Below are 18,764 nucleotides of genomic sequence, written 5' to 3' on the forward strand. Positions count from 1 at the left end.
CTACTGTATGTTTGTTTACTATGACTGTTTAGCTATGATTGTTTATTTAATTTCTACTCGTTTTGGGTTCCATTTATTCTTAATAGTAATTTTATTGTTGTTTCTAGACTGAATTTCAACAGGTACTTTTATCTGCTGATCTTAAGTTTAATGTTGCCTTTACTTTTCTTTGAAATTTTGTTTTTCAGAAAGTTTTTTCAAATTAATTTTGTTCGTTTTTCATTGTAAAATCTTAAAGTTTCTAAGAAAATACCTTATTCTAAAGTCAATTTTTTTCAACATCAACTTTGATTAAAGTATCAAAACTAGAATCAAAGAAAGGAAAGCATCTATATAAACAAAGTATCAAGGTAAACAAAGTATCAAAGTAAGAGTAAGCAATTTCTGTAATTCAGAACCATTTCCCTGGTGATGGGGGGGGGGGTTCAAACCCTGAAATATGTTTATTTGACCTTTGAACTAATTTGAACAAAATGGCTATCTCAAAATTTTGACCGGATGCCCTTTGGCAAAGTGGGGGGCGGGTTGATTTTTAGCCCACCTCATAATTTAATTGAATCTTAAAAAACTCTTTTGTCTCTTAAAAAAAGAACTAAAAGTTTCAATTTCCGATGTTATGACCCATCAATAACACAAAGGCATGACGATGGAGTACCAAAAAGAAGAAAAAAGAAAAAGAAAGACACATTCAAAAATGGGAAAAAATATATATAAAATAAAAACACGAATAAACTAGACTTTTCAAAAAAGTAAAACACTCCAAGGGTGGCAAACCTCTTTTGACAACAAGTTAACATATAAATTATCCAGCTGTACGATCGGGTCGAGAACTCCGTACTATTGTTTCAGTACGGTGATACGGGACCATATCGAAACACTCAGAAGAAACTTCGCATAACGAAAAAATAGCTTTCTAATCTGCTTCTTGTCACTTTCATTCAGAATAACTGTGAACGGAGCTAAGTACAAAACATAGGGAAGAACAACAGTATTATATATTTTCGCGAGGAGCTTTTTTTGTCGTATTTGTTTGCGACAGCACTAAAGAAGCATAAGCAGCCCGAATTTTCTTTTGAGTTCTAGCCACCAATAACTTTCTTTTTGAAGATATTGAATATCCAATAGGTAGACCTAGGTCAATAAGCTCTTGAGACGGGGCAACGGATGCTCCACCAAGATTCACTGAAGTTGAAGCCAGCTCAGACGGGCGATTAAACAGAAGAACTTGGGATTTCCTAGCGTTATGGTTCAAATTAATATTTATAAATTCACTCTCCTCTAGAGTGAATTTAACTCTCCTCTACATTAAAACTCTCCTCTAGACAAGACACTGACCGACTCAAGTTTAGCAAGTCATCTGCATACCATAGTACTGACGCGTCAGTCACTTTTACAACACACGAAATCGGCATGCTATCCTAAGCTGGCAGTGTAGCATTATTATACACCAACGGTGACATAATTTTGCCCTCTTTAATACCTATATACACAGGGATATCAACCGGGACGATTGACCCCTCAATTTTCAGGCGCACCTTTAGGTGGCGATACATATAAAACAGCGGACCGACAAAATCAATTGTAACCCCACGCTTAATCAGATCCAACATTGCCTGTTAATGAATCAATGAGCCAAATGCATTAGTAATATCATAAGCACTAACAACCAAAATTTCTCCTTTCCCAACAGAATCTACCAATACCGAACAAAGAGATCTCAGTGCCTGGAAGCTCTCAAGCCCCCACTGAAAACCGAACTGGAAGGGGAGCATCTTACAACTCCTCTAAACATCATGAATAATCAACAGCTCAAAATTTTTTTGTAATACGCTCGACACCGTAATAGGACGATACGAATTAGAACTAAAACTTGATTTACCATTTTTTTTTAAATTGATGTAATTATTCCAATCCAAAGATTATCAGGCAAAATCCCCGTACAAAATATCATGTGAAATAATAAAGCTAAATGCTCAAATAACAAGGCACTAACCAATTCCGAATGTCGCGCACAAAGTCCATCGTATCCAGACGATGATTTTTTCTTCAGTTTTCTTACTATATCTTTAATCATACCAGACGAGACAACAGCCCTGCGCGTTTTCGGCTTTATCTGTAAAACACTTTGAATCTCTTTATCAAATTCAACTTTAGCGTTACTATCAGGGCACTTTAATTGCTCAGAAAAATGACTAGCCCACTTAGATACGGGAATAACTCCAGAGCTCAGAACGCTAGAAGGACTAGGACGTAGCTTCCATATCAAGTTGGGATTTTCAGCGATTTTTTTAGTACTATTAATTTTCACCTCTGCCATGTGCAGAATTAGTTCATGGTTGAATTTGCGCTTGTAAAATATGCGAACCAAATTCACAGCACCAGATCTTGGTCTGCCACACTCGTTCTAGACTCTCATCCTAAACTTCGAGTCTGAGCACGCTTTTTGAAGTAGAGAGTTTGAAGACCAACTGTTTTTTGGTTTTTACTCTAATACTCTTAACAGCCACTGCCATGGACTCTGCACATTTCTAACCATGAATAATCTCTGCACAATAGATATTTAATTGAAGACGGATCTCTGGCTTGCTACAACTTGAATTTACCTGGAGGAGGTGAAATGGTACTCTTATCTTATCAAGGATCTCGTCACTAACTCGCTGAAATAGCGAGGGATCTGTTTTTTCACACATTTTTCGATTTCTCCATTTACGATAACGTTGAACATTGGGATTGGGATCCTAGATAGGAACAGCTACGGAAATGGGCAAGTGGTCGCTATAAAAACCTTCCGAATTAACTTTCACTTCATAATTAGCGCTGCCGGAATGCAGCAAGTGATCCAAGTTTGTCACAGTATTACTAGTAGATACGGACGAATACGGTTTGTCTTTTTGCAGCAGGGTAAAAGATTCTGGTAACATACTTTTGATGAGTTGCGCGCGAAAACCCTTTTCATCCGCCAAATTACAGTAAAAGTCTCCGGTTATTAGACAGCGAGACTTCTTCCGAGCGGACTGCTTGACACACTTAGCTAGAAGTCGAACTGCAGTATGAAAACTTCTTTGGGAAGACTAATCTCCGTAATTTGTTGGCAAATAAATGTTAATCACAACGAGATCGCTCATCTGAATACTATTAAAACGATCCGCCCTTTTTGTAATTGTGGCTTGGTGTCTGCAGACAATCGCTATACCTCCAGAAGGGTGGCCGTGCACTTTTCGACGGGTAGCTGGAGAACTGAATAATCACCCATTCAACATATTCAGAAGACTAAGCTTGTCCTGGGATAAAAAATGTTCTTATGGACACAAAACATCCAATTTCCTTAACATCTGTTCTAGCAGCGATAGCTTCTCTGAAACTTTACCATTTAAGTTCCACGAACAAATCGAGACCTCAGTTTCACTGGCCATCACGAGCTATTGGTCTTCGTTCGCTGTATTTTCATTTTCAGGGCAATAGTTGGATTAACAATGATGCCTATCGGATTTGCATGCGGCACATCTCATTTTCTTTTTACAAGAAGCCTTCGGACTATCATGCCCCTCCTCCCCAAAATGTGAGCACGCTTTAGAGTTTGGACAATTCTTTGCCAGGTAACCATCAGCTTATTGGCATTGATAGCATCTACGCGGAAGAACACGATATAATTCGATTGGGAGCCTTTTTTACCCCAGCTTAAGGGGATTTGTTAAAGCACAGTGTAAGTCCGCGTCCGAAAGGAAATATAGCTTAAAAGCTCAACTTATCCCACAGCGTTCGGCTTTCTGACAATTCTTCACTAAATCTGTGAGCGAGGCTTCGAGTAATTTTTACGTGTTTCGTGAGATGATAAGGCTTTCGGTGGATTTTTTTTTACTATTACGGCATATATATATACATATGCACACTGGAGGTTCGGGGAAAAAACTGCAAAAACAGGGAAAGGAGTGAAGATAAAAGTTCTCCCCCTGCAAAATGTGTTAACTATGATTATTTTCCATATTATGGAATGATAATTGTTTTCTTAACATGTTTCCTTATTCCCATATATACAGTGAAATTAACCATCTGGTGGTATCCCAGTTATACGATGACTCTTTACGATTCTTTAGAAAAACTCTTCTTGGAATTTTTTTCTTAAGCAATCATTTTATAGAAATACTTCCTCTTTCCGGCAAATATTATCTAAGATATATTTGTGCTACTAGACCTATTACCAAACAGTTTGTGGTGACTAACTTCAAGCAAGGAGTGACGCGGCTCAATAGTAACTGAAACTCTGAAAAAAGAATTGTTGTATTAGTAGATATATCAAAAGAATTGGCTTGTTATGCTGAATCCAAATATGTAAGATTTATTAAGTTTCGTGCCATGAAAAGCTACGAGCCTGAGAAAATTTCCCAGATTTTCGAAATAGGGTGGAGGGGGCAACCCCCTAAAGTTCAATTCATCTTATAAAAATTCCAACACTAGACTCAGTGTATTTGTTGAATACGCTGCAAAAGTGTGGAATTTGGTTTTTTTTTGCCAGAAAGATCACGAATGCGTGTTGTCTTCTTCTTTTTTTCGGGGGTAATCGGATTGAACCAATAGACTTAGAATACGAGTTAAGGGTTCATTCTAACGGAAATTAAAAGTTCTAGTGCTCTTTTTAAGTGACCAAAAAGATTGGAAGATAAATGGCACCCCCACCCACCCACCCCCTTTTTCCTCAAAGTCACCTGATCAAAATTTTGAGAAAGCTATTTTTCAAAATAGTTGAAAAGTAACTATGTCTTTGGGGATAACTTGACCCACCAAAGCCCCTAGGGGAAGGTTAGTTAGTTATGAAATTTGCCCATTGTTCAAGTATAATATTTTTAATTGGGAAGTGTACAGACATTTCTCGGCGGAAGGGGGGGGAATTTTCTATTGGGGAGATTTTCCACGGGGAGAATTTTCCGTGGGGAGGGAATCTTCTGGGGGGTTGAAATTTCCTGGGGAAACTTACACTGGGGTAATTTGCCAGAATTTTTATACAAAATTTTTTTATTTATCTTACTTTCTCTTTGCTGACTCAATTTTACATTTGGATATGTTAAGGGATATTGTCCTGGAGAAAATTTTTACCGAGTTGGAAATATCTTGAGTATCTTTCTGTGGGGTGGTGTTTTTCCACGGGATAAATTCTTTAGAGTGAAATTTACGAGGGAGCAACTTTCTACTAGAAGAAGGGGTATTTGCGGAAAAACTTTTCCACGGAGAAGGGAATTTCCGGCATGATTTTAAAAACGATCGGAAATTACTAGTTTTTTCGAATGAAAGTATGCTAAGCAAATTTTTCACCTGGAGTCGTCCACAAAAAATTTTTTTGGGGGAGGGGTTTAGCTACACGGGAAAAACATTCCATAGAGGGATTTTCCGTGGGGAGAAGGAACTTTCCGTGGAGGGGAAAGCTGAATTTCCCAGCATTATTTAAAAAAGATCAGAAATTAATTTCGAAAAAAACGTTTTTTTCAACTAAAAGTAAGGAGCAACATCAAAACTTAATCCGAACAAAAAATGTTACGCACATGAGGGGGTTGCTCCCTCCTCTGTACCTCATTCTTTCAGGTCAAAATTTACCAATAGGCCTACTAGGCCCGGTTCTAGGAGCGCATAATGCCAGGGGTCGTAATAAATTATCACTGTGGGATTTTTTCTTAACAAAAACTAGACTGATGTGATTTATCATCAAAGTGCCAGGTATACTCCGCTGGCGTGCTGCCTATTCACACAAAAATAAATTCTAAAAAAACACAGGAATTCCGTGGCCACTTACGAACTTTCAGGTGTCTCCCAAGAATGGCATCTGAGAGTTCTTAACAGGCACGTACGCAGGAATTTTTTAGGGGGGGGGGGCAAAACCTTCGAAACAGCAGATATAAAGTAGCACTTTTTTTATTTAGTTTTTTTTTTATTTAGTATTTGTTTTTAATATATGCAAAAAGCACATATTTCGGAAAATACAGATTAACTTTAATCTGTAGTATTGTAGCGGATGGGGGGAAGGAGACTGAAGCCTCAAAGTACGTTTTTGGCTCAGGTTATGTTCATAGCGATTTAGAACCAGTGATTAATCTATTATATCCCGCTGAAAGGGAAATTTTAGGGTTAATATTGCAATATGGGTGCTGTGGGGGGGGGGGGGGTAGTTCTTCTATTGCGAAAATGTCGATTTTAATGTAAAATTATAATTTCCAAAATTGATCCATTAAAAGCTGTACTTTATCCTGAAAAGGATAAACGCCATAATATCAAGGACAATTCTATTTTGCCGTGAAAAGCAAACTTTCTTTACAAAAAAAAATAACAGTACAATCGCTAATTACTTCAAAGAGGGTAAAAAGTTAGACAGAAAATTGGTTAATAACTGGGCAGCCTACTTTTGCCAGAAATCCTTAGAAACCATGGGGAAATTCAACATTTCACAAAATTTCGGGGGGGTGCGAGACCAAACCCCCCCCCCCCCCCCTACGTATGAGCCAGGTGCTTAATCACCTCTCTTCTTCTTAGCCTTTGGCTCATCAGTTGCATTCTGTTCAGTGCTTTCACAATCCCAGAATTATCGGTGGTTTCTCCGAAAATTTCGCAAATTCAGAGAAGCAAAAAAGCTTGGGCCTAGGAGTGTCAAAGCTTTAAATCCGGCTCTGCACAATTACGCTAAAGTCTTAATTTGTGTTCACTCCTGTAACACAAGGGTCATTTATTTGGAACAATTACTTTTTTAAATTTTCTAAAAAAAACTTTAGCATAAAGAGCGAGGTAAAGAGGAGGGTGCAACCCCGTCATATACGTAACAATTTCTGTTCGTTTTAAATTTTGATGCTGCACCTTACTTTCAGTTAAAAAAAACTTGTTTTATTTTATTTGATAGTGGTGGAAAAACTAGCAGTGTGTTGAACTTTTTTTGTACCTATCTCGTGTTTTCATCCATTTAATCGCCTTATTCTTCGAAAAAAAGTTAATGCTATTTCATTTGGTAATAAGTAAATGAAATATGTGGAAGCATTTCCATGTTATGTAATATTGCAAACGATAGGAGAGACGTGACTCATGAAACGTAGCATTGGGAAAGGTTAGCATTTGGCCTGGACTTTCCTAGTTACACCCTCACTCTAGAACAAAATAACGGGAGATAGTGACAAAGACACTTTACAATTTACGATTTTTACTAGGATGTCAAGGTTCTTCGCTAAAACTGTAAGTTTCTCCTCATGCATTTGAAAGATGAAATGCACCATTCCAACTTAAAGAAATGTTGATACTAATAAGGCTGCAACGAACTGAGCATGGAATAATTCGGCCCAATAGTAACTGAGGCTCTAAAGAAATTTTGATAACAATCGATACGTCAAACAAATTGGCTTTTTATGCTGATTTAAATATGTAAGATATATTAAGTTTAATATTATCCATCAAAAGGCACGAACCTAAGAAAATTTGCCTGATTTTCAGAAAGGGAGAAAACACCCGGAAAAGTCAAGTGATCTTCATGAAAATCCTATTATCAGGTTCAGAACATCAGAAATCCCTTTTGTAGAGGCAATCCCTTTTGTAGAGGCATCAAAATCCTATCTACAAAAATATTTTTTTCAGAAGTAAGATCACGGAGGCATGATTTTTTTTGGGTCTTTATTTGTTTTTTCCCCATGGGTGATCGTATTGAACCAATGGTCCTAGAAGATCAGGAGAGGGCTCATTCGAACGGAAATGGAAAGTTCTAGTGCCATTTTTAAGTGACCCAAAAAAATTGAAGGGAATCTAGTCCCCTCAAGGCAATTTTTCCACCAAAGACATCCAATGAAAATTTTGAGATAGCCGTTTGGCTCAGCATAGTTGAATGGTCCAATAACTATTCTTCTGGGGATGACATGAATCTCCACAACCCTAGGGAAAGGGTTTATGCAAGCTGTTCATTGTTTACATATTGTATTTGTTATTGGGAAGCATACAGATTTTTTTTTTTGGGGGGGGAGATTGTAATGGAGGTTTTCATACAGGGGAGAATTTTCCAAGGGAAGGAAAATTTCCAGGGTAATTTTATTTGTGGAGGAAAGTTTCCGTGAGAATTTTTCCAGGGGAAATTTTACGCAGGGGAGATTTTCCAAAATTCATATAGAAAATTCTTTTTATTTGTCCTACATTATCTTCGACTGTTCAATTTTACACGTGGAGATAATTTTCTGGGGAATTGTCAGGGGAAATTTTCTGTGGGTAGGGAATTGTCTGGATGGATTTCCCTGGAGGATTTCCACGGGTGAATTTTCTGCGGGAGAACCTTTTTAGGGGAGAGGGTTGGAAATTTTAGTGGGAATTTTTTCCACGGAAGAGGGACGATTTTTGACAGGTTTTGAAAAACTAAGATATTAAATAAAAAGATATCTTTTCTTAAAGGGAAGCAAGAAAAATTTTAAGAGGAAATTTACGGGAGAAATTTTCCAGGGCATTCTCAAAGAGGAAGAAATTGCCCGGGGAGAGAATTTTCTCAGGAAAGGATATTCTACACGGGAGGAATTTTCCACAGGAGAAGTTCCTGTGGGAGGAATTTTTCGTGGGTTGGAATTTCTTGTGAAAATTTTCCACGGAAGTGGGGGATTTTTCGGCATTATTTTAAGGATGATCAAAAATAAATCTCGAAAACAGTTTTTTTTCAACTGAAATTAGGGAGCAACACTAAAACTTAAAACAAATGGAAGTTATTCTGTATGTTTGAGGGCTGTTCCTCGTCAACCCATCGCTTTTCACGCTAAAGTTTGACTTCTTGTCCCAATTCTTTAAGAGCGACTCCTGAGACACAAGGGTGGTTTAATTGGAATAAAGAATTTTTTTAAAGCACTAAAGCCCTTTAGTATAAAGAGCGAGGGATTGAACAGGTGGCAGCCCACACTCCACCCCCCACCTATGCGGAATAATTTATGTTTGTTTAATGCTGCTCCTAACTTTAGGTTGTAGGTTTAGGTTTTTAGTGCTATGATTTCTCAATATGTATTACAAATAGTTTTATTCTGTCTAATAAATAAATATAACAATAACTAATCCTTCTTTGAAGACACAACTGTGAGAGGTTCCAGAGCCATATGCCTACACTTCTTCAACCCCTAAGTGGCAAGGGGCTGGGGTTCGGGGCGTAATTTGTTTCAAAATATTATATGGAACATTTCACAATTCGCCAAAAAAATTAACATAAATAGTGAATTAGCAGAAAAATAATCATATATAAGGCAGAAAACCATGACTGAAATGTCTTGACTGAAATGATTAAGGAATTAAACCCTTGCCATTCTGATTCAAAGTCTAACGCGCTAGTAACTGAACTACGGCGGCTGATGATTGAATCAATCTATATGTTTTCGTAGGACCAAGTTGTGAAACTTACAGCTCTTTTACCGAAGACTATGGAGAGCTATGTCATCGCCAAAAGCATAGTTATTGGACCTAATTCAGCAAATATGTTTGTAATTGGCTATTATAAAACATTGAGCTAATAAAGGCTTCTATTATAAAGTGTGAGAGCACTAAACTGTATTTGGCGAAGCTCAACTTTTGCGAACAGGAGGAGGGGAGGGGTATGTCAATGAATCGTTATTTGGAATATTGAGAATCAATTATTTGTTCTTCTATGAATTTCTTCCTCTTAAGATCATTCGATATATTAAAAATCATTTTTCAAGCCCCAACGTCAGCTGACCGTGTTAATGAGTTCATAGTGTAAGGAGTTCAATGAGAGGACTTATTCTAACGCAAATTAGAAGTTCTAGTGCCCTTTTTAAGTGGCCGAAAAACTAGAGGGAACCTAAGCCCACTCCCACGCTTATTTTTTCCCAAGTCACCGGATCAAAATTCTGAGATAGCCATTTTATTCAACATATTCGAAAAACCTATTAACTATGTCTTTGGGGACGACTTACTCCTCCACAGTCCCCGTGGGAGGGGCTGCAAGTTACAAACTTTGACCAGTGTTTACATATAGTAATGGTTATTGGGAAGTATACAGGCGTTTTTCCGTTTTTTTTTTGTTTTGGGGAGGAGGGGTTTAGGGTTGGGGGTTACGTGGGGAGATCTTTTCATGGAGGAATTTGTCTTGGGGGAACAGAATTTCCATGAAGGGAGCGCAGAATTTTCTAGTATTATTTAAAAAAAAAACAGTGAAAAAATAAATACGAAAAAGTTTTGTCAGCTGAAAGTAAGGTGCAGCATTAAAACTTAAAACAAACATAAACTATTACGCATGTAGGGTTCACCTCCTCCTGATACCTCGCTCTTTGCGCTAACGTATTTTTAGTAATTTCAACTATTCTAAAGCCTTTGTGATTCAGGGGTCATTCTTAAGGCATTGGGACAAAATTTAAGCTTTAGTGTAAAGAGCGAGGTATTGACGAGTGGGTGAGCCCCTCATATACGTAATAAGAACATACGAATATAAAAGTTCGTTACGTAAGTTAATTCGTAAGCTATGAATATTTTTTACTAATAAAAACGTTTGTAAAACATTAGAAGTTCTAGTTGCCTTTTTAAGTAGCCAAAAAATCGGAGGGCAACTAGGCCTCCTCCCCCGCTCCTTTTTTCTCAAAATCTTCTGATCAAAACTATGAGAAAGCCATATAGCCAAAATAAAATAATTTGCAAATTTCGTTTTAATTAATCATCATGCAGAGAGCCAAAATCAAAACATGCATTAATTCGAAAAGTTCAGAAATTAAATAAAAAAGTTACTGTATGTTCCCTCCTCAACGCCCCGCTCTATACGCTAAATTTTTTTACTGTTTTAAAAAGTAGAGTTGAGAGAAAGAGTCAAACTTTAGCGCAAAGAGCGGGGCGTTAAGGAGGGAACAGTCCCTTTCATATACGGAATAATTTCTGTTCGTTTTAAGTTTTAGTTTCGCTCCTTACTTTCAGTTAAAAATCTTGTTTTTTTTTTAATCTTTCAAATGAGCCATTAAACATCTCTGTAAGAAGTTCTGAAAGCCCACTAGCCCCGGCTTGTTAACTAAAACATAATGATTATGTAAATCGAGTAAATCAATCATATTTGTGGCCATTTTATTTTTATTTATTTCAAATAAGAAAATTTTAATATTTTATATAATTTCAAATTTATAACTATCTTGAATATCCATAAAAAAATTACTAATCCCTTTAAAGTTGAATTCATTTTGCTGCTTTTGATAGTTTGATATTCTAGCTACATAATTTTTAGATGGATAAAGATAAGCGAGGACTGACACAAGAAAGCATTTATTATCATTATTTTTTATATAAATACAAGATTAAAGGTAATACAAGATTATGATTCAAGGGGTTTGTGCACTGTGTGGTTGCAAGAAAACTCGTTTTAAAAAAAGGAAGCAATGAATAAAAACCATGGGTGAGGGCCATTTAGAAGGTCATGGCTTCAGGCTCAGTAAGAGTCTGGATTCTGGTTTCAACAAGCTCTCGGTCTTGTTGCATCTCCTTCTTCAGGTGATGCACGAAAGATAGCTTATTTTCTTCGTTTAACTTCTGCTCTGCCATTAAGGCTTCTCCCCATGCTTTCTGCTGGTTTTCCTCAAAGGCTTTTGTCGAGTGAGTCACTGAATGCTGGAAGGCCTCTACCAACGATTTCAAGACAGTTTTGTCCATTTTGTGTGTTGTCTTTAAATCTTCCTCTTCAGAAGTATACTTGATTCTTGACCTTGTGTGATAAGAAAAGAAGTCAATCCTTGGAGCTACTATTTCCTCGGATTACTTCTTCGCCCCATATCGTCTGCAAGCGCAAAAGCATAAAATTAGAAAAGCTTGACTAGAGATGTCTAATCACAGTTGAACAAGGAATTAGAACTCGAAATCGTAAAACAAGAAAGGATTTTCTTTTTGGGTGGTGAACCCGAAAACAGAAATCAGAAACGGAAAAAAAATTCTGTTCAGAACTGATCATGGAAACAGAAATGAGAAACGAAAAACAAAAAGGGATTTCTGTTTGGAAGTTAACCAGGAAACAGAAATTAAAGACGGAAAAAAGAAAAGAGTTTTCTTATTATAAGTGAATCCTGAACCAGAAATCAGAAACAAAAACAAAAAGGCATTATCTGAAACTTAATAACAACAAAGAGGCTTCTGTTCGGCAGTGAACCCAGAAACAGAAATCAGAAACTAAAAAAGGAAGGGATTTTTTTTCGGGAGTGAATCTTAAAACAGAAAGCTGATGCCGTTTAGGACGAGTTTTAGACTTTTTTTGAAAGTCTTTTTTTCAATGTCAGAAGGCAATTTTTTTACTGGACAGTCTTTTTCAAAACGTGATTTTTAAGTTTTGGTTACTATGGGCTGCGGTTCACTCTTTACTAGGCTGCAGCTCCCGCTGCAACCATGATACACCATCTTACAAAACTGGGTATGTGTGCTCCAAATTGAAAAGTTTACTTTATTCTTTTTTTTAGACCTCGCTTAGTTGAAATTAAACAGGAAAGACATTTGCTTTACCATCTGCTGCATTATACGAATGAAGTAAATAACAATGTCGTAGTAAAAAATTACAACAAACCCTTTCAACACTATCCCTTTATTATTTAAATTATTTACCCAATAGGTTGCTTTGACTCTCAACAAAGCAACTGTTTCATTGACTAACCTTACGTTAATCTAAGTTATAAAAAAGGTTTCGAAAAGGTCAACTTGGCAGTTGCTTCAGAGCTGCGGTCAATAAAACTCTAAAGGTGAATTCGAGAAAAATGGTTTATGAACAAGTCGAAAACTCCTACACATGTAAGTCAAACGATAGATATAATTGAGGCTAAAACGATGTACTTAAAGAGTCGTTCTTTATTTTTTAGGGATAGCAGCAAAACCTTTCAGTTTTTAATGGGAACTAATTTTAGGTAAGAATTTTGCGTATATGTTATGGATGAAATGATACATTTCACAAAAGAATCTGATCAAATAACTTTTTTTTCATTTTTCTAGGTTTTAGTGTCAAAGGGCTTGGTCAACTTTTTGCTTTTTTTTCTTCTTTCATAGGCAGTGCAATAGCGCTGCCTAAGTAAAGAGCGATGTGGGCAAAATCTACTTCTCTTAAGGTTTACAAAATGAAAAAAAAAACAAAAACAATTTAACTAATCCGTATTTCCACGAAGCTAAAGCTTGTCTGTGGAGCCAGCTATTAAAATAAAGTAAAAATCACAAATTTTTAAATAAACTTTCCTTTCAAGTTACAATAAATAATCCTACCTATTCTCTTCTTGCATCTCCAAACTTTCGAAATATGTCAGCGAGTTGGATGACAACCCCTTCGTTCACGGATTTGTGTTTGACAACTCTGCATTTGTATATAGATAAAAAATTATTCTTTTATCTTCCTTTTCTTTCTATACCGCCCATTGCTATAAGTCGCACATAATAACATTCATCGCAGTTGCCTTGTATTTCCTGGTCACTCTTACCCTGACCTGGACCATACACCGATCTTTGTGTCAATTTTTGGTCATATATCTTGCCCTAGCCCCCTAGTGATAAGACGGCACCCTTCTACTAGTAAAATGGCTTAAAAGTTTTTGGATTTGATTCTATGTGCAATAGAAAAGGTACGTTTTAGGAATTCTAAAAATGAAACAAATACTTACTATTCCGAATTCTTATTGAGATATTAAGAATTTCTTGCATTAGGAAAACGGACTGAATGAAAATCGTGCTATTTTTTTTTATCGTCACTGCTATAACAACATAGAAAATAAAGCTAGAAAATACACTACTGCATACTGAGGCTTAAAATAAAATAGTCAAAATATAAGCAGTATTTTAACTCAATTGGTTTCAAATCCTGAATTTCTGGGGAAAATGCAACAAATTGGAGTTCAACTCAACGTGTTTCCAAACCAATATTACCAACGTTTCCTCGATTAGATACGTATGATCGTGTTTCTTCAATCGAAAAAAAGAACTTAGGGAGTGAACAGAATTCTCATATGTTTTGGACGTAGGCCGTTGTCTCTATATTTTATGATAACTACTGGTTTGACAACTATTCAGTCTGAAAAGCAATAGGCGTACTTAGCACTCAAAATTTATTACTGTGGTATATGGAACATTTCATTGAAACAATTTTTTCTGTTTCTGTTTTTTTTTTTTTTTAGGACAAAACAGTTCGTGGGTAACAGACTTGATAAAATTGCTGTTTAGGGGCTCTTCTGAAGGAAACATTATAAAATAGAAAAACTAGTACCATTACTATATCTTTTTCCTGACAATGCACCCCTCCCCACCCGGATGGTCCAAGATATAGTCCTAGAATATACACCCAACTAAAATAAAGCATAACGTAATGGAATTGTTGCTAGAAAATCATGATTTTCCTGGAAAATAACCATTACATTTAGAAAGAACATAAAAATAAGGAGTCCAATAGTACTAACAGTACTAATTATTTTGTTGAATAATGTTACTTTCAGAATATCCGATAGACTGCAATTTTACCACAAACCATAAGTAATGATGGATCTGGGATAATATTAACTGAAACTCTTAAAAAAGGAATTCCGCGAACAATATATGAATCAAAAGAATCCGCTTTTAATAGTGACTCCAAGTATATAAAATTCATAAGTTTTAAGGTTGCTCATTCGACAGTGGAAGCCTTAGAAAATTGGCCTGATTTTGAAGAAAGGGAGAAAACACCCTCAAGAGGGCAAGTGATCCTGTTGAAAATTAGACCGTCAAATTCAGCACACCAAAGAATCCTATGGAGGTTTCTAGCTTAACCTTCCAAAAATGTGGAATTTTTTTTTTCGCCTTCAGGGAGAATGTGCCTGATACTTCAAAAAGTTGATGCCCAAGTTTATTAACTTTCCGTGAGCCTTCAGGTAAATATAGTAGAGTTGTGGGGAGGGATAAACCAATCAGTTGGATTACGTCTGAATAGAGGTAATGAGGGTTGATAGCTCCCTTCTTTTAGCAAAAAAAAAGAAGATAATATTCGCATGCCTGCCGGCACAACGATAGAAAGAAGGGGAGCATCAGTGCATTCAAGATTTTCTCGAGGTAGCAGGGTGGGCTGGGAAAGTGTAACTAGAGCATTTTTTACCATGATTTAAATGGTGACACATCTCATTTTTCCATTTATATACAATGTTTAACGGCTTCTTGGTTCTGGGGGCAGTGTCCCCCCACTGGCATCCATGGGAATCACTTTTAAAAACATGTTTTCATAGAATTTGCCTTGAAAACCTTGGAAAAGATAAACCTATAATTAAAGTTTGATATTTCAGACCCCTTTCGTAATGAATGTGTGGATGGGTGTAATTCTTCAAGGAGTATCTTAACGCAAAAGTTTAACTTTTTTCGCAATTCTTTAAATACGACTTTTCAAGCACAAGGGCTGTTTTATTGGAACAAGATGAGGTTTAAAAGAACTATAAAACTTTGAAAAGAGCAGGGGGCTTAGAAGGGGAAGCCCCTTGATATACAGAGTAAGTTCTGCTCGTTTTAAATTTTAATGTCCCTCTTTATTTTAACTTGAAAAAATAATTTTTTTTATTTCACCCAAATTAGAAAGGATTCGTAAACAATACCTGTGTTCAACCGAATGATGGGGGTTTTCTTTGGCATAAAGTACACTCAATTACACAAGACTATCTTTGATGCAGAAATGCAGAAACACTTGGTGTCCTAGTCATTTGAAAGGGGGGGGATTCATTTACGTAAAAGTTAAGGTGTAAGGTTAAGGCATGTATTATTTAAATTTCAATCGGTTTTAAACCCTACTTCTTATCTTTTGACACTTTACGTTTAATAGCAACCTTTGAAGAATTAATAAATTATTTTTCATTTTTTTAGAAAGATCTAATTGTTCTAATTTTTGTTTCAGTCCAAGACTCTTTTGACGGTTCTGTAGAAGAAGAAGAAAAATTATTCTTAAAAGATCAAATTTTGCAAGATTTGTTCGAATCGTCTCATAAGAAACAGCCGAACACTGAACTGCTCGTGCCAGACAGGACTGTGGAGAGAATTTCTTCGTCAATTTGGGATGTTTCACAGACGGAACCTTGTGGTCTGAAGGGCTGTATTATTTATATCAACGTGAAAAAATTGTCCGATTATAGAAAGCAGAAATTAGTTCGGATTTCCTTTGATCGATATACCGTTGCAACGTTCGAAGTGCACATCACTTTAAAAGTAGATACAAATCACTGGCTAAAATATGTTCCCGAATTTTTGATGAATTGGACTAACAGCAAAAATGCACTTTTTGTTCAGGAGGAATACGAGTTGCAGATTAAGAAGCTTTTTAGGTAATGGAAACATTGCCTCTTTTAGAACAAAGTTGAGAAGGAAACGCATTTAGAAAGCAAGCTACAACAATGCCTATTTTAGAAATAAATTGCCAAGAAAAGGGATCTAGTCATCTATAGTGCCAAGTATATATCGATTGTACAAAGAAGTATATTTATTATGTGTAAATCATTATTTTTGAAATTTAAATCACAAAATAGGTTTAAGATGATCATGAAGGCTGAAAAAGTTTGCTCAGCTTCTTATGAAAATAGGAGCCATTTCTAAGTTCTTTCTCTTAAACAGGTATTTTTACTCTCTAGAATTGAGTAAAGTAGTAGCTCATTAATCTAACAGTATTAATAAACTACTAGACATAATAAAAAATAACGACTAACAAAAAAGAGGGACTCATTTAAGGACTAAGTTGGCAGCATAGGCACAATTAAAGAAGAGACCCGACTCATGAGCATATTGTGTCATTGTTCACAAATAGCTCCGTCTTCCCTCAAAGGTAAAAGATTGAATAAAGGGGTTCAAGAATACACTAATATAAAAAAGCGAGGTCACACTTTCTAATCGGCACCCAAAAGAACCACGCATCCAAACAGCGTCATTATATATTATTATAACCATGAGCTCATTAAGATATAATATGAACCCAGTATGAAAATCATATTTATTATGTACAATTCAAAACATAAATAATACTGAAACCAAAATATTACGTTAAATTCGTTAAATCCTCAGGATTCGGCTAGCCCTTTGTAAGTTTCATTTAATTGCATTCATCTCTCTAAGATGGCCTTTTGGTAAAAAGGTAATATTTTCCTAAGAATGAAGAAACGTATAGTAACATTTTCAACACGTTTCAAAATTTGTCCCCACATTGGATTAGCTCAATATCGGTTTCAAACATTAAAGATCGGCTTATGATAAGAGCAGACCCATAATATGTAGAAAAAGTGTCATCGACCACTTTCTCTCAATTCTACTTTATTAAACAGCAAAAAACTTTAGCGTAAAGAGTGGGGTGTTAAGAAGGGAACTGCCCCTTTCAAACACGGAGTAATTTCTGTTCGTTTTAAGTTTTAATGTTGCTCCTTACTTTCAGTTAAAAAACTATTTTTTTTATTTAATTTCTGAACGTTTGAATTAATGCATGTTCGATTTTGGCTCTCCGCACATAAATTATTAAAATGAAATTTGCATATTAATTCTTTTTTTTGGCTAAATGGATTTCTCTTTTTTTTTGATTAGACGATTTTGAGAAAAAGGGGTGGGGGAGGAGGCCTAGTTGCCCTCCAAATATCGGTTACTTTAAAAGGCAACTAGAACTTTTAATTTTTAACGAAAGTTTTTATTAGTAAAAAATATACGTAACTTAAGAATTAACTAACGTAACTAAGTTCTATATTCGTATATTTTTATTATGTATATGAGGGGTTTGTCCCCTCATTAATACCTCGGTCTTTATACTAAAGCTTAAATTTTGTCCCAATTCTTTAAGAATGACCCCTGAATCAGAAAGGCCGTAGAATAAATAGTTGAAATTACTAAAAATACTTTAGCGCAAAGAGCGAGGTATTTAGGAGGAGAAGAACCCCTCATATGCGTAATAATCTCTGTTGTTTTTAAGTTTTAATGCTATTCCTTACTTTCAGTTGAAAAAACTTTTTCATATTTATTTTTTCATTGTTTTTTTATAATAATGCTCAAAAATCCTGCGCCTTCTTCATAATTTCTCTTCCCCCATGACATATTCCTCCAAGCAAAGATCCTCCCACATAGCCCCCTCCCCTAGCCCCCCAACCAAAAAAATCCCCTGAAAGCGTCTGTACACTTCCCGATAACCATTAATGTATGTAAACACTGGTCAAAGTTTGTAACTTGCAGCCCCTCCCCGGGGACTGTGGGGGAGTAATTCACCCCAAAGACATAGTTATTATGGTTTTCGACTATGCTGAACAAAATGGCAACGTACCCGTGATCGGTCTTCTGGCAAAAAATACGAAGTTCCACATTTTTGTAGATAGGAGTTGGAAACTCTTACAATAGGATTCTCTGATACGCTGAATGCGATGGTGTGATTTTCGTTAAGATTCTATGACTTTTAGGGGGTGTTTCCCCCTATTTTCCAAAATAAGGCAAATTTTCTAAGGCTCATAACTGTTGATAAGTAAGACTAAATTTGATGAAACTTATATATTTAAAATCAGCATTGAAATCGAATTCTTTTGATGTATCTTTTAGTATCAAAATTCCGTTTTTTAGAGTTTCGTTTACTATTGAGCCGCGTCGCTCCTTACTACAGTTCGTTACCACGAACTGTTTGACTCCTGTTTTATGTGAAACTGTGCTACATTCTATTCAAGTCAATTCTTACCACTCGAAGTGAGAATAAAGAAGCATGTTTACGAGTATTAAAGTATAATCAATAAATAAAGAAAAAGTTTTTTCAGCTGAAAGCTAGGAGCAACATTAAAAACAAACAAAAAACAAACAGAAATTTAACCGTATATGAG

General features: G+C 36.0%; 1 protein-coding gene across 1 annotated transcript; it reads left to right on the forward strand.

Moving 5' to 3' along the window:
• The first annotated feature begins 12,675 nt into the window (after positions 1-12,675).
• Positions 12,676-16,378, forward strand: LOC136035090 (DNA damage-inducible transcript 4-like protein). The gene is made up of 2 exons (XM_065716675.1): positions 12,676-12,741; positions 15,836-16,378. Exons 1-2 carry the CDS (start codon positions 12,708-12,710, stop codon positions 16,261-16,263), a joined length of 462 nt encoding a protein of 153 aa, XP_065572747.1. The 5' UTR covers positions 12,676-12,707; the 3' UTR covers positions 16,264-16,378.
• The last annotated feature ends 2,386 nt before the right edge of the window (positions 16,379-18,764 follow it).

The sequence above is a fragment of the Artemia franciscana genome, chromosome 13 (assembly GCF_032884065.1).
Source record: "Artemia franciscana chromosome 13, ASM3288406v1, whole genome shotgun sequence".
Classification (NCBI taxonomy): Eukaryota; Metazoa; Arthropoda; class Branchiopoda; order Anostraca; family Artemiidae; genus Artemia; species Artemia franciscana.

Excerpts from the sequence above, each read along its gene's own strand:
- LOC136035090 (XM_065716675.1), top strand. The coding sequence starts at position 12,708 with ATGGTTTATGAACAAGTCGAAAACTCCTACACAT. Across the intron at positions 12,742-15,835 it reads AGTCGAAAACTCCTACACAT|TCCAAGACTCTTTTGACGGT; the intron begins GTAAGTCAAACG and ends TTTTTGTTTCAG.